Genomic DNA, 20,927 nt, shown 5'->3' with positions numbered 1-20,927 from the left:
ATCTCCACCAGGCTGTCCATCTCCACCAGGCTGTCCATCTCCACCAGGCTGTCCATCTCCACCAGGCTGCTAGGCTGTCCATCTCCACCAGGCTGTCCATCTCCACCAGGCTGCTAGGCTGTCCATCTCCACCAGGCTGTCCATCTCCACCAGGCCGTCCATCTCCACCAGGCCGCTAGGCTGTCCATCTCCACCAGGCCGCTAGGCTGTCCATCTCCACCAGGCTGCTAGGCTGCCCATCTCCACCAGGCTGCTAGGCTGTCCATCTCCACCAGGCTGTCCATCTCCACCAGGCTGCTAGGCTGTCCATCTCCACCAGGCTGTCCATCTCCACCAGGCTGTCCATCTCCACCAGGCTGCTAGGCTGTCCATCTCCACCAGGCTGTCCATCTCCACCAGGCTGCTAGACTGTTCATCTCCACCAGGCTGTCCATCTCCACCAGGCTGTCCATCTCCACCAGGCCGCTAGGCTGCCCATCTCCACCAGGCCGCTAGGCTGCCCATCTCCACCAGGCTGCTAGGCTGCCCATCTCCACCAGGCTGTCCATCTCCACCAGGCCGCTAGGCTGCCCATCTCCACCAGGCTGTCCACCTCCACCAGGCTGTCTATCTCCACCAGGCTGCTATGCTGTCCATCTCCACCAGGCTGCTAGGCTGCTAGGCTGGAGAAGAGCCTGATAATGGTCTCATTCAGCAGCATTACAGACTGTTGCAACTGTGTGTGCAGGGAGAGAGGTGGAGGACACTGGTGTGTGTGTGTGTGTGTGTGTGTGTGTGTGTGTGTGTGTGTGTGTGTGTGTGTGTGTGTGTGTGTGTGTGTGTGTGTGTGTGTGTGTGTGTGTGTGTGTGTGTGTGCATGGACAGGGCTGGAGGAGAATGGATGTACAGCTGTGTGGTAACTCGGTGAACTCAGACAGCAGTCATGGCTAATGTATGGGCCAACTAGTGGTATCAAGGTAGCACATATGATATTGGGAAGCACATGTGTCATTTCACCAGGAGAATTATTGCAGCACAAAGCTGCCCTGACACGTAATGCCCATTCACTCATGTTGGTTAGTTTTAGTAATCATAAACCGGTAGCAATCATCAGAACAGAAGGATCTTGACATCTATTCTGAAGCGTCCTGGGAGCCAGTGCAGTGAGACTAAAACAGGACTGATGTAATCACACGTTGTTGTCCTGGTAAGAAGCCTGGCAGCTGCATTCTGAACAACTTGAAGCTGCTTGATAGATTTGCGATTGAGAATAGCAAACACAAAGGCTTTGCCATAATCAATCCTCAATCTACAAAGGGACCTACAGAGTGCACCCTCATTGTAAAAGAGATGCTGCCCTGTAAGATGTCTAAAGCTGGAGACTCATAGTGTCACTACGTCATATGGTCTCCTCTGCTCTGGTTGAATATGTAGCATATTGTGGTGTTCATGCACTTATTTAGATCAATGTGATGTTTTATGTTTCAGTGTCTGATGGCCAGGCTCTCATTGCTGAACCAGTGACCAGAGAGGACTTCTTACAGTGTGAGTTGGACACACACACACACACACACACACACACACACACACACACACACACACACACACACACACACACACACACACACACACACACACACACACACACTGTGTTCTTAGACCTTCGCAAGGCTTTTGACACAGTCAATCATCCAGTACTCCTCTCAAAGTTGGCGTGCTTTCAGCTGGCTCCAGGTGTACTAAACTGGATAGAGTCCTATCTATTAAATAGGGCCCAATGTGTTAAGATAAATGATAAAATATCTTCCTTAAAAGCATGCTCTATGGGGGTGCCACAAGGTTCCATATTGGGACCTTTGTTGTTCAGCACTTACATAAATGATCTTCCATCTGTATGTGAGGGTGTGGAGATACTGATGTATGCTGACGACACTGTATTATTTACACACGGCAAAGATCCGGTACAGGTGGCCAGCAAATTGACTCAAACACTAACTAAGGTCTCAATGTGGTTAAAAACCTCCTGTCTCACACTAAATACCAACAAAACTGTCACAATGTATTTTCACAATAGATTTAAACTAAATGTTGTTCCAGACATATATGTTGATGGAACAAAGCTAAATAATGTTGATGAGTTTAAATATTTAGGTGTGACCTTAGATTCTACTCTTAGTTTTAAGAAACACATTAAAAAGCTGGGTAATACTGTAAAGTATAGCATATCAAATTTTAGACATATCCGTAACTCTCTGAGTATTGATGCTGCTGTGACTTATGTCAATGCTATGATCATGTCCCACCTGCATTATTGTTTATCAAGCTGGTCCCAGGCCAACAAGACTGTCTTAAAATCCATTGATTCACTATACAAGCAGGCCCTGAAGGTCCTAGATAGAAGATCTTTTCAGTACCACCATTGTCCTATACTGAGCAAGTATAATATGCTCAGCCTTGAAAACATCATACAATTTTCTGATCTGCGGCTAATCCATAAAATTATTCACAATGCAGCACCCCCACCCCTAAGAACATTTGTTCAACCCTGCTCTGAATTGATGAGCAGAACGTCAAGATCCACCATTAGGGGTGATTGTAGTCTCCCAATCCGACGAACTGATTTTGCTCAGTCAGCCTTCTCCTTCAGGGCAACCAAAACATGGAATAGTCTACCCAGTAACCTAAAAAGTATTACTGATTATCAGGCCTTCTCAAGGGGTGTGAAAAAATGGATATTAACCAACCAGTCTTGTCAACATTAATCATATGTTTTTAAAATATGACTCACACTGTATGCCATTTTAGTGTGTGTGTGTGTGTGTGTGTGTGTGTGTGTGTGTGTGTGTGTGTGTGTGTGTGTGTGTGTGTGTGTGTGTGTGTGTGTGTGTGTGTGTGTGTGTGTGTGTGTGTGTGTGTGTGTGTGTGTGTTTGACCTATGGCCTATGGATGTGCTTACTTGTTTATATCTTGTCTATGTTATTGTATTTTAATATTTGTTTTACCTGTCCAGGGACTGCAGATGGAAATTAGCTATATAGCTATAATCTGGCACAAGCCATCTTTTTACTTCTGTAATCAATGTGTATTGTGCATGGTCCCTGTTGAACTAAACTAAATAAACTAAACTAAACTAACTAAACACACACACACACACACACACACACACACACACACACACACACACACACACACACACACACACACACACACACACACACAACCACATTGTATATTTGACAACACGTACACACACACACACACACACACACACACACACACACACACACACACACACACACACACACACACACACACACACACACACACACACACACACACACACACACACACACACAAGCACATTGTACATTTGACAACACACACACACACACACAAACACAAGCACATTGTACATTTGACAACACACACACACACACACACACACACACACAAACACAAGCACATTGTACACCACACACACACACACACACACACACACACACAGACACACTCATGAACACACACGCACTCACGCACACACTTGCACATTTGACAACACACACACACACACATACACACACACACACACACACATATATTGCATTCTTGAAAACACACACATACAGTGAGTCCAATATGTATTTGATCCCTTGCTGATTTTGTTGGTTTGCCTACTAAAAAAGACATGATCAGTCAATAAATGTTATGATAATATGTATTCTAATATGGAGAGACAGAATATCAAAAAGAAAGTCCAGAAGTTAACTGAAGAGAATATATATTAATTTATTTCCATTTCATCGAGCAAAATAAGTATTTGATCCCCTGCCAACTGATTACAGTTCCGGGCCCACAGACCAGATGGGCACTTCCGATCAACTTGTCATCTGAATTAAAGACACCTGTACATACTAACATGCATAAAAGCCTCATTGAATCAGCAGAATCAGTCCATAGTATGAGTGAATCAGTCACACTCCAACCTCACCAGCATGGGAAAGACCAAAGAGTGGTCAAATGATATCAGGGACACGATTTTAGACCTGAACAAAGATTACATTGGCTGTAAAGCCACAAAGAGACTGGGTATTAATGACCCAGCTGTTGATGCATTTCTTCCAAAATGTGAGGAATACAAAATGACTATCCATTAGACTGTCTGGGGTTCTATACAAGATTTGACCTTTTGTAGGGATTTGATAATCATGAGAACAGAAAGAAATCACCCTAGAGCTGTACGGGATGAACTAGGCAATGATATCAAAGCTACTGGGACCAAAATCACTGAGAAAACTACTGGTAGCACTTAATGCCACAGAGGTTTAAAATCCTGTAGTGCACACATGGTACCTCTACTTCAGAAGGAACCTGTGCAGTCCCACTTGAGGTTTGCCAACGGACATCAGACTGGTTTAGGATATGATAAGGAGGTGCTGTAGTCAGATGAAACCAAAATCAAGCTGTTTGGCATTATCACAATTCAATGTGTTTTGAAAAAGAGTACTGCTGTCTGTGATCCCAAGGACACCCTCCTCACCATCATGCATGAAAGTGGTATCATTATGGTTTGAGGGTGTTTGTCTGGCCAAGGCACAGGACAACTTCACATCGTCAACGAATGGATGGAGGGAGACATGTAATGTGCAATCCTGTGTGCAAAAGTCCTTCCCTCCACCACTACACTGAAGGGTGGGTCATTTTTGGATCTCCCAACATGACAATAATACACAACATACAGTCAAAGCAACGAAGGAGTGGCTCAATAAGAAGCATATTAAAGTCGTGAAGTGGCCTAGACAGTCTCCAAATATTAACCCTATAGTAATTCTATGGAGAGAACTGAACCTCCCATTTACCAAGCTACAGCCACAAACTATTAATGTTTTAGAGATAATCTGCAAAGAAAAATGGGCAAAAATATCTTCTACTATATGCACAAACATTGTCATCAACTAAAAGAAGCATCTGACCTCAGTGCTAGACAACTAGGACTTTGCCACAAAGCACTTTATCTTCTTTAGCTAGAGGGGTCGAATACTTATTGGCCTAAATTAAATACAAATAAATTAAAATATATTATTTTAAGTTATTCTCTGGAATTTCTTTTTGATATTCTGTCTCTTCATGTTTGAATACATATTATCATAAATTTATAGACTGATCATGTCTTTATTAGTGGGCAAACCGGCAAAATCAGCAAGGGATCAAATACATATTGGATTCACTGTACACACAGTTTGATTACTATTTTTGGGAGGACCAATAATTATTGAAAAATCACACACACACACACACACACACACACACACACACACACACACACACACACACACACACACACACACACACACACACACACACACACACACACACACACACACACACACACACACCAAACAAACACACACATTGTACACTTCTCCCAACACACACACACACACACACACACACACACACACACACACACACACACACACACACACACACACACACACACACACACACACACACACACACACACACACACACATATTAGATCTAAAAACGTACGTCTTGTCTCCTCCAGATTCCTGTCACTTCACTCTGGATCCAAACACAGCACACAAATACCTCCATCTGTCTGAGGGGAACAGGAGGGTGGAGAGGAGAGATGGGGCCCAGTCATATCCTGATCATCCAGACAGATTTGATGTGCATGCTCAGGTGCTGTGTAGAGAGGGTGTGTCTGCACGCTGCTACTGGGAGGTTGAGTGGAGTGGTGTAGGGGTTGGTATAGCAGTGTCATATAATAGCATCAGCAGGAAAGGATTGGGTAATGAGTGTGGATTTGGATATAATGATCAGTCCTGGAGGCTGCTCCTCTACCCCTCCAGCTCCTCTTTCCATCACAATAATAAACAGACTAAACTCCCTCTAGTGGCCAGCTCCAGAATAGGAGTGTATGTGGATCACAGGGCAGGAACTCTGGCCTTCTACAGCATCTCTGGAGACACAATGACCCTCCTGCACAGAGTCAACACCACATTCACACACACACTCTACCCTGGGTTTTATTTACATAATTATGGATCATCAGTGAAGCTGTTGTAAGTCCCCACATCCCTTACAGATAAATGCTGCTCCTGTGGCCGTGACGGCGTGAACACACCAGAAGAGACCAAAGCTACCGGTATATAGAGCAGCGTTAACTTCATCAACCATGACTATGACTTAACTATGGAAGAGACCAAATCTACATAGAGCAGCGTTAATTTTGTCAACCATGACTATGACTAAACTATGGAAGAGACCAAAGCTATATAGAGCAGTGTTAATTTTGTCAACCATGACTATGACTTAACTATGGAAGAGACCAAAGCTACATAGAGCAGTGTTAATGTCGTCAACCATGACTATGACTAAACTATGGAAGAGACCAAAGCTATATAGAGCAGCGTTAATTTCATCAACCATGACTATGACTAAACTATGGAAGAGACCAAAGCTATATAGAGCAGCGTTAATTTCATCAACCATGACTATGACTAAACTATGGAAGAGACCAAAGCTACATAGAGCAGTGTTAATTTAATCAACCATGACTATGACTAAACTATGGAAGACACCAAAGCTACATAGAGCAGTGTTAATGTCGTCAACCATGACTATGACTAAACTATGGAAGAGACCAAAGCTATATAGAGCAGCGTTAATTTCATCAACCATGACTATGACTAAACTATGGAAGAGACCAAAGCTACATAGAGTCAGTGGTCTTCATGAGCAACACGAGTGATAGAGGATGACCAAGGAGCTCTACATAAGGGGAGAAGGTGGTTCCATAGAACTCCATTCTTACTTACTGTAGCATTGAGGATGACTGTTCAAAGCAGAATGCAAACATTCTGACATTCCTATTGGCTCTGGCAACTGTTGCCGAACAGCATCATCATAGCTCATTTGCATAATGTTCACTGAAGTTTGTGGATATTTGCTGAATATTCACTCAAATCTTCTTTTGTAGCCCAAATCACTTTAGTCTTCCTCTGCCAGTTACTCCAAACAAAGTCAATTACTTCTACTGTCACCAGTGGCGCTCTAGTCGCTTCTGGTGTTTGGGCCACAAGGCATAAGCAGTACACCACACACACACACACACACACACACACACATACACACACACACACACACACACACACACACACACACACACACACATGCACACACACACACACACGCACACACAAACATACACACACATATGCATGCACGCACGCGCGCGCACACACTACCACACACACACACACACACACACACACAAACATAAATATACACACACACACACACACAAACATAAATACACACACACACACACACACACACACACACACACACACACACACACACACACACACACACACACACACACGCACACACACACACGCACACAAACATGAACACACATACACACAAACACACACACATACACACACACAAGCATACACACACACACACACACACACACACACACACACACACACACACACACACACACACACACACACACACACACACACACACACACACACACACACACACACACACACACACACACACACACTCTATCTTCTATTAGACAGAGACACACATGAAGATATTGCAGTAAATTATTCACTATTTGACATTTTGGGTATGCAGGGTGTTAATGTAATCAATGTAATTGTAATGCAATGTAATGTCTCATCTCTGTAGAAATATCTGTTCCTATCTTCATGAAAACTGGCATGTTCCAATATCAAATAGAACTTGAGTTTGATTGTACACCACTGATCACAATAGACCTACAGTTAGATTCAGTTGAATCATACACTGATGACAGTACTAGATGCATCATTTATATATTCATATTTCTGGTTTGATATGGAGATGGTGTGATACTGTTTTACTTTTGTGTTTGTAATTAATGTGTGAAGTGCACCTGATGAAGACCTTTATGTCCAAACTCTCTGTGTTACTGTCACATAGATCACAGTAAGAGAGATGTACTGTATGGGTTGTGGATACTCTTGTTTTCTTGTCTGACGTGTGTTTTGCACTTGGTCAAAGACCAAATGTGTTTACATGTATGAAATCAAATATGTATACACTGACCTTGAACAATGATTTAATGAAGACTCTTATATGGGGGTCACATGGTTGTAATCAGACTGCTTGTGTTTGTGGTGACAGTAAGAGAGACGTTCTGTATGGGTTGTGGATATATTCTTTTTACTTTTCTGACCTGTATTGATGCACTTGGTGAAGACTTGTAGACCTGTACATGTAGGCCTATGCAATAAAATGTTAACTCATACACTTTGAACAGCTGTGAATGATTTGATAAAAAGTCACATGGTAGTCACATGGTTGAATCACACAAGATACAAGATACAAGATACAAGATATTTTATTGTCATGTGTATATGAAACATATACATACAATGAAAAGCTTCCCTGCTCTGGTAGTCCCAAAAAAGGTAAAAAAGAATGTTAAAAAGGCAAAAAAGTAGGAAAAAAAATATATATTTAAAAAAGTTGAAAGTTGCATTTAAAAATAATAATAATAAAAAAAATTGGCAGGTTGGAGAAAGGGGAGATGTGCTGAGTGGATTCCTTCCTATGTCTGTGTTTTTGATGATAGTAGATAGTAGATGCATCGTTTATATATTCTTGTTTCTGGTTTGATATGGAGATGGTGTGATACTGTTTTACTTTTGTGTTTGTAATTAAAGTGTGAAGTGCACCTGATGAAGACCTTTATGTACACTAGGTCCAAACGCTGTGTGTTACTGTCAAATAGATCACAGTAAGAGAGACGTTCTGTATGGGTTGTGGTGGATACTCTTGTTTTCTTTACTGATGCACTTGGTGAAGACTTGTAGACTACTGTACATGTATGCAATAAAATGTTAACTCATAAACTTTGAACAGCTGTGACTGATTTGATAAAGACTCATGAGAATCACATGGTTGTAATCAGAGACATTTGATTAGACAGCACACACTACAAGGCAGCTGATTAGAGAACGGGGGGGGGGGTGTGTGTGCAAATCACAAGTATCGCTCTCTCTCTCACGCACACACACACACACACACACACACACACACACACACACACACACACACACACACACACACACACACACACACACACACACACGCACACACACAACCAGAGCTGTCCAGTATAAAGCAGAATTAGAAGTACTGTTACCAGTGTAATTTCATGATGTTACATAGTTGTTGCAATCATTATCATAATCATAATCATTGTTGTAATTACATCCGTAACAATACTACTACTTCTACTTTGTACAACTCTGCACACAACTACATCACCGGCCTGTTTCCTGAGGAGAGCTAGGAGCCGGACATCACAAACCTGGACGTGGACCACGACTTCTTCCAGGACAAGATCTGGCCCCAGCTAGCCCAGCACATCCCTGCCCTGAAGAAAGAAAAAAGATTTGCACTCTCTAGACGGGCCAGAATTGGACACCCCTTTCTTGGTGGACTACTCGAGTGTGTACCTCAGACGAGAGGGCCTGGGAGGGAACTACATCACTGACCTGTCTCCTGAGGAGAGCAAGGAGCCGGACATCACACAAACCTGGACGTGGACCACAACTTCTTCCAGGACAAGATCTGGCCCCAGCTAGCCCACCGCATCCCTACTGTATGGACTGAGGAGTTTCATTGGCCTCTGAAATGCATATGGTTAGTTTAGGTTGGAGGTGTTAGTTTAGCTAGTTAGTCAGTTAGTTAGTTAGTTAGTTAGTCAGTTTAGGTAGGGTGGCTAAGACAAAGTCTTACTGAAGTTTTGGAGCAAGGAGTCTGCACAGTAAAAGTCCTAAGCCATTTTTTTTTTATTCTGTGGCAGGATTATGTTTCAACCATTGTCTTCTTCAGATTCTCTACCATTACTGAGGTGTTAGTTTAGCTAGTTAGTCAGTCAGTTAGTTAGTTAGTTAGTCAGTTAGTTTAGGTAGGGTGGCCAAGACAAAGTCTTACTGAAGTTTTGGAATGAGGAGTCCGCACAGTAAAAGTCCTAAGCCATTTTTTTTTTTTTTAATTCTGTGGCAGGATTATGTTTCACCCATTGTCTTCTTCAGATTCTCTACCTACCATTACTATATGGATAATCTGAACAAGCCAAAACACAATTCTTCCATGGAGTAAATAAATAACAAAAAATGAATGTATGTGTGCAAACTCCTCCAAACTACCAAATAACATTACATTGCATTATATTATATTTAGCTGATGTTTTTTATCTAAACTGATGCAGTTATGACAGTGTATTGGTTACAGCAATCTCTCTCCATCGTACTTCAGGTAGGGACACATTTACTAAGTGGGACTCGAACCACCACCATAATTAGGCCACAGCTGCCCATCACTATCAGAAAATGGTGACAGCCCTAGCAAATACAGGGTGTTACAAACTCAACAAACATCTGAAAATGACATTAAAACCAACTGCATTTGTTTGTTTGACTATCAAGTACAGTGTGGTGTTGTTTGATACAGCCTCTGTGCAGTTTGCTGTTACTAAAGATGACCACATGATGGCAGCAGTAGGCTACTCCATAATAAATGCTCCACCCCATCCAGGAAGTTGCTACTGGCCGAGCTATCCATGCGGGGTTTCCGGTTGTCAGTCGGAGGACGCGGCGCGAAAGTTCGAAAAATTGTTTGTTGAATGGAGATGGAGGGCACCGAGAAAGTGCCACCAGACCGGGTGGAATTAAGCCTGGACGGTGGCGGAGTGGGGTGTGATACTGGACGGCAGGATTTAGGGATGACAGGTGATTATGACTTAGATAACGGAGAAATGAGTTCAGTAAGTGAGGACAGTCAGAACGGCTTCGAACTGGCAATGTCTAGAAGAAGGAAGCGTAAGGAGAGAGCTTCACCAGATGAGCCCCTAAGCCCAAGACGACGACAGGTGAGAGATAATGTAGGCCTAGTTAAGGTTGTCATGAAGTTTCAAAGGCCCGGGTTACTAAACCCATTGAAAGTGAGTGTAGCAATTCACAAATTAGTCGGGGACGTCCTTGACGTAAAACCATTAAGGGATGGCAGTTTATTGATTGTGTGCCGCGACAGAGACCAGCGAATGGGACTGATACAATGCAAAAACCTCCTTGGAATCAATGTTAAAGTTCTGGATTGGGTGGAAAGAGGGAAAGTGTTGTCTGTGATAACAGGTGTGCCGACCGATCTGTCGGACGATGACATTAAGAAGAACGTAAAGGGGCTCAGGGTATCCCAAGTTAAGCGTTTGCCTGTTGTCAGGGAGGGAAAGAAGATACCCAGTTTGTCTGTTTTGCTGACCTTAGATGAACCTAAGCAGCCAGAAAGGATCATGATCGGTTACGTTAGTTACACGGCCAGGCCGTACATCCCGCCGCCTACTAGGTGTTACAAATGCCAAAGATATGGCCACATTGCTTCTGTGTGTAAGGGCAAGATCAGATGTGCGAAATGTGGGGGGGAGCACGAATATGGTCAGTGTGGGGAGGGTACCAAAATTAAATGCTGTAACTGCGGAGGAGAGCATAGTGCTGCATACAAGGGGTGCGAGATGCATAAGCAGGCCGTTCAGGTGCAAAATGTGAAAGTTAAAGAGAACGTGACATATGCTGAGGCCATTAAACGAGTAAATAACGTGAATAAAGTGAGAAATGTAAATGTTGGTGTGGCTGCCGCTGTCCCTGGTTTGTCCACTCGGGTTCCATCGACGCAGAAGTGTTGTAAAATTACTGATGATACCCTCCTAGTGGATAAAAAGAATTTCATCGCCTTCATTGCTGAGGTCGTTAATCGCGCAGCAAAAATTGAAAGTAGAACTGACAAAATCAAGATGATCAAAAGGGCGGCTGAAAAGCACCTAGAAATTAATGACTTAACCGTGCTCGCCATTCATAACATGCTCGCAGAGCCTATTGACTCTGACGCGGTGCTGACACCCAAATCGACTTGATGGATATGTCAATTGTTCAGTGGAATGCCAGGAGCTTATTAGCTAATGGACAAGAGTTTAAACACTTTATTGAGGAACAGGTTACAAAACCTACAGTCATTTGTATACAAGAGACGTGGCTAAAACCTTCCTTAGATTTTGCATTGTATGGGTATGTCATGGTGAGGAGGGATAGGGATGCAACAGGTGGGGGTGTTGCTACATGCATACAGCAAGGACTTAATTATAGAGTTGTGGAGACCATGCTGGATGTGGAGGCTGTCTTAGTTGAGGTGTGGATGAACAATACTAAGGTGAGGATTGTTAACTTTTATAACCCCTGCTTGGCTATAGTGAGGGAGGTGTTGGAGGAATTGTGTGGGGCGGGTCGTGGGGCCTTGATTTGTTGCGGAGACTTTAATGCGCACAACACTCTGTGGGGGGGCGCTAGGACTGATGACAATGGGAATGTGGTTGAGGACTTTTTGGATGATTTTGGATTGGTCTGTCTGAACGATGGTGGCAATACAAGGTTTGATGTGGCTCATGGGACAGAGTCTGCGATAGACCTCACTATAGTCTCCAATCAGTTAGCTGGTGTGTGCACATGGAAGGTGCTTGACTGTGCTCTTGGTAGTGACCATTATGTAATTATGACTACTCTTAGGAATCAAAACGTTTGCTTGGAGGAAAACTGGTTCCCAAGATGGAAACTTAGACAGGCGAATTGGGGCCTTTATAGTGCTACTGCAAGTGCTAAGCTTCTGCGGCTTCCACCAGTACTCACTGATAATGTTAATGAGCTGAACACTACTGTTACGGATATCTTGTGCAGCTCTGCAGAAGAGGTGATTGGGAAATCCTCAGGTAGACGGGTAAGGAAAATGGTTCCCTGGTGGTCTGACGACTGTAAAGAGGCTGTGAGGTCTAGGAACAAAGCGTTTAAGGTTTTGAAAAGTAGCCATACGTTCAATAACATGATGGAGTATAAAAGGGCTCAGTCTAAAGTTAAGAGGATTGTCAGAGACACTAAAAGGGCCTACTGGAGAACGTTCTGCGATAAGATAGGGGCGGACATAAAGGTAAGCGAGGTGTGGGGTATGGTTAGGAAGATGGGAGGCGTTAGGAGGGATTTCTCATTACCTGTACTTGTGGATGCTGGTGAAGAGGCGGTGAGTAACTTGGAAAAAGCAGAGTTGTTAGCAAAATCGTTTGTCAATATCCATAGCTCTTGTAACCTATCTGTGGAGGACCGTTCATGGAGGAGTAAGGTCGTAAATGACAATAGGGAGATTTTGGAGAGGACGATGATTGGTGATGGTGCGCTGGATAGGGAGTTCACTTTGGGGGAGTTTTTGAGAGCTTTGGTTGGAGTTAAAAACTCGTCGCCGGGGAAAGACAATGTGTGTTACAGGATGGTTTCTGAATTGGATGATATGGCCAAATGCGTTGTCTTGAAATTGTACAATAAGATATGGGAGACAGGGAAACTGCCTGCTAGTTGGAAGCATTCTGTGGTAATTCCCATTGGTAAGCCGGGCAAGGACAGGAAGAATGTTAAAAGCTACAGGCCGATAGCCCTTACATCCAATCTTTGTAAGCTCATGGAAAAAATGGTAACAAAAAGACTGGTATATGAACTTGAGAATAGAGGCCTGGTCTCTCCCCACCAGAGTGGATTCCGTGGAGGGCGCACTACTATGGACCCGGTTATTTGTTTGGAAAATGAAGTGCGGAAGGCGCAAGTCAATAAGGAGTCAGTTGTGGCTACGTTTTTTGATGTTGAAAAAGCATATGATATGCTATGGAAGGGGGGTCTCTTGCTGAAACTGTACAAGTTGGGTATTGGTGGTAGGATGTATAATTGGATCAGGGATTTTTTAAGAGATAGGACCATTGAAGTGAGAGTAGGGTCGAGTCTGTCGAGGACATATCCCATTGACAATGGAACTCCGCAGGGGAGTGTGTGCAGTCCGGTGCTGTTTAATGTTATGATAAATGATATCTTTAATGGTATCACGGATGTCACAATCAATAGAGCTCTATATGCAGATGATGGGGCATTGTGGGTGAGAGGCCGCAATGTTGACCATGTAACGAGAAAGATGCAGTCAGCTGTCAATGTGGTGGAGAAGTGGGCTGGGGAGTGGGGTTTTCGATTGTCTGTGGAGAAAACGCAAGTGATTTGTTTTTCCAGGAGGAGAGCTAATCCCACTGTAGACCTTCGTCTGTATGGCAAGGGCCTTGCGCAAATGCAGGTTGTCAGGTATCTGGGAGTTTGGTTTGATGTTAGGCTGACGTTCAAGGACCATATCCAGAGAGTTACTGAGAAGTGCAAAAAGGCTATAAATGTTCTCAAGTGTGTGGCGGGGTTTGACTGGGGCGCGTCAGGGTCTGCATTAAAAAGGATGTATATTGCCTTAGTTAGGTCTGTTTTGGATTATGGCTGTATTGCATTCATGGCAGCTTCTAAGACTCTACTTGGTGGACTTGATAGACTTCAGACTAAAGGATTGAGGATTTGCAGTGGGGCGTTTCGGACATCCTCTATCCCAGCAATACACATTGAGACAGGAGAAATGCCGTTGTGGTTTCGACGTCTTAAGTTGAGTATGGCGTATTGGGCTACTCTACGTGGGCATGGAGTCTCACACCCTACGAAACAGGTCCTTACAGACTGCTGGGAACGTGGCAAAACTCATCTTGACTGTTTTGGTTGGAAGGGTAATACTTGGGCAAATGAACTGGGGATTGGCACCGTCTCTTGTTGTGACACTGTTCCTATCAGCAGAACACCTCCATGGTTGTTTGAGAGGCCTTCAATTGTACTCGAAGCGAGAAACATAGTGAACAAGAAGGGGATATATAGGGATGTTGACCATTATTTGGAACAAAGATTCTTTAATCACACACTGGTGTATACTGATGCGTCTGGGGATCTTGGTGGCAGAATAGGGGCAGCTGTTTATGTACCCAACCTTGGCGTTTCTATACAAAAACGTTGCAGTGATCATTTGTCCATTTTTGCTGCTGAACTGTCTGCTATCATGCTTGCACTCCAATGGGTCGAAGAGGTTAAACCTCCTCTCCCTGTTATCTGTACTGACTCAATGTCTTCTCTAGTGTCCATCCAGAGTGGCGTCTCCTCCAGTCGCCAGGATTTAATATTTGAGGTTAGCCAATTGTTGTTTAATCTAACACGTCAGGGAATAGATGTCCAATTGGTATGGGTCCCAGCACACACAGGAGTGAGTGGTAACGAGGCGGTGGATGAACTAGCAAAGGAGGCCACAACTTTCGAAGAAATACAGCTAGGTGTCCCCCTCAGCAGATCTGAGCTAAAGGCCATTGTTAAAGACGGTGTTAATAAGCTCTGGCAAACCGAATGGGATAAGGAGGAGAGGGGTCGACATTTGTACAGAATACATAAGAAAGTATCTTTTCAAAAGGCGGGGTATACTTGCAGACAAACAGAAGTGTGGTTCACAAGAATGAGGATAGGCCACACAGGGCTTAACAACAGTCTATTTGTCATCAATAAGCATCCTACTGGTCTGTGTGAGCACTGCGGGTTGAAAGAGGATGTAGAACATGTTTTATTACACTGCATACATTACACTACACAAAGACAACACCTGCAAAAAGCGGTCGAAACATCTAAACTGACTTTGACGTTATCATCCTTGCTGGGTGAACCCAGGTCGCGTCACATCACTGACGCAGTTATAGCGTTCCTCAGAGACACTAAATTGGCTGGGCGCATTTAGGAATTTTGTTTTTTATTTATTTATTTATTTTTATTTGATTTCTTTGTTTCTTTATTGCCAATCAGTTGCCCACGTTCATGTGTAATTTTTTTTGGTTTATCAACTGGATAGGTATTCTCTTTTCCTTTTTGTTTTTGTTTTCTCTTTCTTTACGCTCAATAGTGTTAGATAGGCTGTAACTTAGAACTAAGTCCAAGTGATCACACCCCACTCCAGTAGATGGCGGCAATGCACTGCGTTTGTCAGCCGCCATAAAACCCGACCGAAGAAGAAGAAGAAGATCCAGGAAGTTTGGAGTGCCACAGGAGAAAACGAAACTGTGGATTTGTTCCCAAGGAGCTGTGGTGAGGAGCCTACCTACCTATTACCTATCGTAGATTTCCCCAGAAAAATGGCTGAAGCCATGGCAGTTAACCAGGAAATTTTCTTGTGTCCTATTTGTTTGGATCTTCTTAAGGATCCAGTGACTTTACCTTGCGGAGGACTGCTGGAATGAGGAAGACGTGAAGGGAGTTTACAGCTGTCCCCAGTGCAGAAAGACTTTCACTCAAAGACCAGCTTTAAGCAAGAATGTTATCATTGCTGAGCTCGTGGATCAAATGAGAAAGAGCCGAATACAAACTGCAGCGCCTGTTGAATGTGCTGCTGGACCTGGAGATGTGGCGTGCGACGTCTGCATTGGTAGAAAACTCAAAGCTGTCAAGTCCTGTCTGGAATGTCTGAAGTCATACTGTGCCACTCACCTAAAAGTTCACAACAATGACCTTGATAGAAATCACACCATGACCGAAGCCACGGGAGAACTACAGGAGAGGATCTGCCCCAGTCATAAGAAAGTTTTTGAAATATTCTGCCGCTCTGACCAGAGTTGTATCTGCTATCTGTGTACAATGGACGATCATAAAGGCCACGACACAATCACGGCTATGGCAGAGTGGAGTCATAAAAAGGTAGGCTAAGTAGATCTACTCAAATACTGTATTTACTGCCTATTATACTTTTCCATTGGAGACGCCGTCTTTATTAAGCTTAAATTAACCAATGGAGGTAGGCCTATGTGCAATTTGCTGGCTTCTTTTCACCGATGAACACCTAGGCTACAAGTAAAGATCCAATGTACATTCTGTTAAACATTGACAGGCCAACTTCAGTAGCCCACTTCTATGCCATAAGTTGCATTGTCTTTTACAGTTTTTCGGGTTGGCTCTGGCTGCATACTGTTTCTTTATCAGCAATCTTTTACATCTGCGAGGTTGCATTGGTTCAATGTCGTTTCAATGTTGTTTCAATGTTTCAATGTTTCAATCCAACTGTTAATATAAATAGTAAAACAGAAAAAAAATGATATCATGAAATAGTATCTTCTATTGGACATCCAAATATATGACAATTTGATATCTTTTTACAATTCATACTCTGTGATTCCTGATGTTCCAGGAGGGGTTGGGGCAGAGCCAGAGGAGATGCCAGCAGATAATCCAGTTGAAGGAGAAGGAGCTGCAGGAGCTGAGGAAGGCTGTGGAGACTCTCAAGGTGAGAACTGACCAGAGGAGAAGACACTGTGTGTGTGTGTGTGTGTGTGTGTATGTGTGTGTGTGTGTGTGTGTGTGTGTGTGTGTGTGTGCGTGTGTGTGTGTGTGTGTGTCCTGCTATCACATTGCTTTCCATGATTTGGTCTCAATTAAAACAAAATATTATGAATCTAATCACTGTGCCTCTCTCTCTGTCTGTCTGTCTGTCTGTCTGTCTGTCTGTCTGTCTGTGTGTCCTATTAGTCTGGTGCACAGACAGCAGTGGAGGAGAGTGAGAGGATGTTTACTGAGATGATCCGCTCCATTGAGAGAAGGTGCTCTGAGGTGACAGAGCTGATCAGAGCTCAGGAGAAGGCTGAGGTGAATCGTGCTGAAGGACTCCTGAAGCGACTGGAGCAGGAGATTGCCGAGCTGGAGAAGACAGATGCTGAGATGAAGCTGCTTTCACATACACAGGATCCCATTCATTTCCTCAAGGTAGACAGCATTACTTATATATAGAGTGTTCAGAACAGCTAAACACAGTGGCAGTGCAACCCTATAAATTGTAGTTCAAGCTCTCCCTCACCTGGTGTGCGTGTGTGTGCGTGTGTGTGCGCCTGCGTGTGTTCATTTTGTCCGTGTAGAATATCGTGCTCATCAATGGGAGGCCTTACAGTACAATTTCAACCAACGTGACCTTCAGCCAAAACTTCTCCTTGGAGCCCCTGAAGAAATCTGTGTCTGCACTGAAGACGCAGCTGGAGGAGAAATTAGAGTCAGTCTTCAAGCAGGAAATAGTCAAGATATCTGTAGCAGGTTGGACAAACATATGAATCACAACCGGTATCTTCAATTAGCTTTTTAAAGTGAAACATAACTCATTAGATTTTTTGCTCTTTTTTCTTGTAGCTGTGAAAAATATTCAGATCATCGAGAGCATACAGCGTGAGTTTTCAAGTCACACACATACGCGCGCACACACACACACACACACACACACACACACACACACACACACACACACACACACACACACACACACACAGAAAATGGACTGGATATCTGTGTCTATGTGTGTGTTATTTATGTAACATATTTTTTTGTATGCAAGTGTCTTGATCGTTATGGGTTTAAGGTGTTGGCAAAGTGATATCTATCATTTGCCTGGTCGTTAGGTCTTGGTGATCTTATTGATCTTACTGGTCTTACTAATTATAACTGTACCAGTAACACACCAAGGCATTTGCTATGCTGGTTACCGAGCAGGACCATACAAAATCATTTTATATAGAGAATAGTTATGGCCTGGTCTGATTGATTGTCGTTTCGACCAACAGCCTACAAAGGCATTTTATAGACATTGGTAAGTTGATGCCTCGTCCTCCGAAGCCATTGGATGTGAGATGCATGTGGGTGAATGTGTGTCTGTGTTGGTCTGCAGATCCTGATCCTGAACTCCCAGTCAAAAGAACAAACAGCAAGCAGGGCCTGCCACCACACAGTAAGAGTGAATCCCATTACACCCCTTAGCCCTACGCTAACCCCTTTGCCTCCGTTTTGCGCTTTCACGTGTAGGGGTAGTGGCATCCCGATTCACGTTCAGACAGATGGTAGGGGTAGGGAAAAGGGCTTTCCAACACCAGACTCCGCAACGGAGGGCTACGACAGGTTTCCCTGAATGCATCGCGAATTCATTTAAAAATTGGCGGCAAGCCGCGGCACCCACAACAGCACACAAGTTTCATTATTTTCGCCGCAATTGACGGTTTTAAAGTGATAATTATTCCATTGCACTAAGTTTAACATTGTCCTAATGTTTTATGGCCCTTTTCTCCGTGAAACACACATGAAAACAATCGCTATTAACCGTCAACCTAATGTATGGAATTAGTGACAGCTGTGAGTGTCATTCCGTAATTTTTGAAGGGGCATCCCAATCCATAGGGGTTGCGTTTCAAGCCCTACACCTTGCGGCTTTGTTTGAAAGCACGAGGGGCAAGAGGAAGGAAAAGGGGTAGGGGTGGAGATTAGTAATGGGAAAGGCCCTAAGTCATTACTATATCAGTATATTGTGTAGTGGAGGAAAAGTGGGTGTGGAGGTTTGATTGTGTTGAGGAGTCTGAATGCAGAGGCGTGTGTGCGTGTGTTTGTGTGTGTGAGAGAGAGAGCAGAGGGGTTTAGGAGACTGGAGGTGCAGCTGTGTGTGGTAACTCAGTGAACTCAGACAGCAGTCATAGCTACTGTATGGGCCAACTAGTGGTATCAGGGGGTTAGATGGGCAGCCCTGCTTCCTATAGGTGAACTATTCCACAGCAAAGGGAACTACTGACCACTAGTGACTGACAAGGTAGCACATATGATATTGGGAAGCACATGGAGGTTGTTTGACCTGACACGATTGCAGGAAGCGGGAAGGGAATTTTCGGAAAAATTGGGATAAGTTGTTGAACAAACATGTCTGACGTCTATCTTTGGCGATGTAGGACTGTTTAACAGACGTCTGAAAGAACATCTTACCGTAGGATAAAATTACAATGTAGGATGTTTGTCAGAACACCGCTCAACATCGCTGATACCAGACGTAGTGCGGGGCCAAGTCTCATGGCAGAAGTATGTAGGATGGTGCGCGAGGCTAGAGCAAAGAAAAAAAAAGCCTAACAATTAATCCACAGTCTGCAAAGGGACCTGCAGAGTGCACCCCCGTCTTTACATGTCTGTTTCACAGGAGATGCTGCCCTGTAAGACGTCTAAAGCTGGAGACTCATATCGTCATTTTATCATATGATCTCCACTGCTCTGCTTAAATGTGGAGCATATTGTGGTGTTCATGCACTTATTTAGGCCAATGTGATGTTTTCTGTCACAGTGTCTGATGACCAGGCTCTTATTGCTGAACCAGTGACCAGAGAAGACTTCTTAAAGTGTGAGTTGGACACCACACACACACACACACACACACACACACACACACACACACACACACACACACACACACACACACACACACACACACACACACACACACACACACACACAGTACGTTGTACTTTAGCCAACACACACATACTACAACATAAATCAAAATCTGCTCTAAGGTCATTGGGCAGCCCATAGCAAACCAATTCCAGGCAGCTCACAGCAAGAGTATGCTCCGACTGGCCACATGCACCTCTACTGACATCACACACACTCTTTACCAAGAATATAAATTATTACCCTCAAGTAGGAGTTTCAGAGTTCCCCTTTTTAACCACAACAGACTTAAACATTCCTTCATACATCAATCAATCCTTCTGCCGAATCAGTCTTAAGGCTGCATTTAATCACTGTTATTACTCCACGATGGTAAGATCTTCAAGTTATGTGGGTTGTGTGTTATATGTATGCATGCATGTATGTCTGTATATCTGTGTATAGGCTTCAGTCCTCTGTCTGCTTTTGTCAGTTAGTGCGTATGCATGTGGAGTATGGCATATGTCCAATAGTCTTGTGATGTTATGTGTGTCTTATCTAAAATGAGTCTTGCTCAGGGAAGCGAAATGAATTTCAGTGCAAACTGACAATAAGTATCATTGTATCATATGCACAGCACCTGCACGCACACGCACACACACACACACACACACACACACACACACACACACACACACACACACACACACACACACACACATAAATATTAGA

General features: G+C 43.6%; 2 protein-coding genes across 2 annotated transcripts in view; both read left to right on the top strand.

Moving 5' to 3' along the window:
* Positions 1–20,927, top strand: part of LOC134445672 (tripartite motif-containing protein 16-like) — a 245,965-nt gene that overhangs the window by 185,833 nt on the left and 39,205 nt on the right. The gene's annotated exons all lie outside the window — the stretch shown is intronic.
* Positions 1,285–6,519, top strand: LOC134445680 (stonustoxin subunit beta-like). Its single transcript, XM_063194715.1, has 2 exons — positions 1,285–1,524; positions 5,546–6,519. The coding sequence occupies exons 1-2, from the start codon at positions 1,452–1,454 to the stop codon at positions 6,067–6,069; spliced, it is 597 nt and encodes a 198-aa protein (XP_063050785.1). The 5' UTR covers positions 1,285–1,451; the 3' UTR covers positions 6,070–6,519.

The sequence above is a fragment of the Engraulis encrasicolus genome, chromosome 3 (assembly GCF_034702125.1).
Source record: "Engraulis encrasicolus isolate BLACKSEA-1 chromosome 3, IST_EnEncr_1.0, whole genome shotgun sequence".
In the NCBI taxonomy this organism is placed as follows: Eukaryota; Metazoa; Chordata; class Actinopteri; order Clupeiformes; family Engraulidae; genus Engraulis; species Engraulis encrasicolus.
Note: the sequence above shows the minus strand (reverse complement) of the source record. Positions and strands in the feature narration are given on the sequence as shown.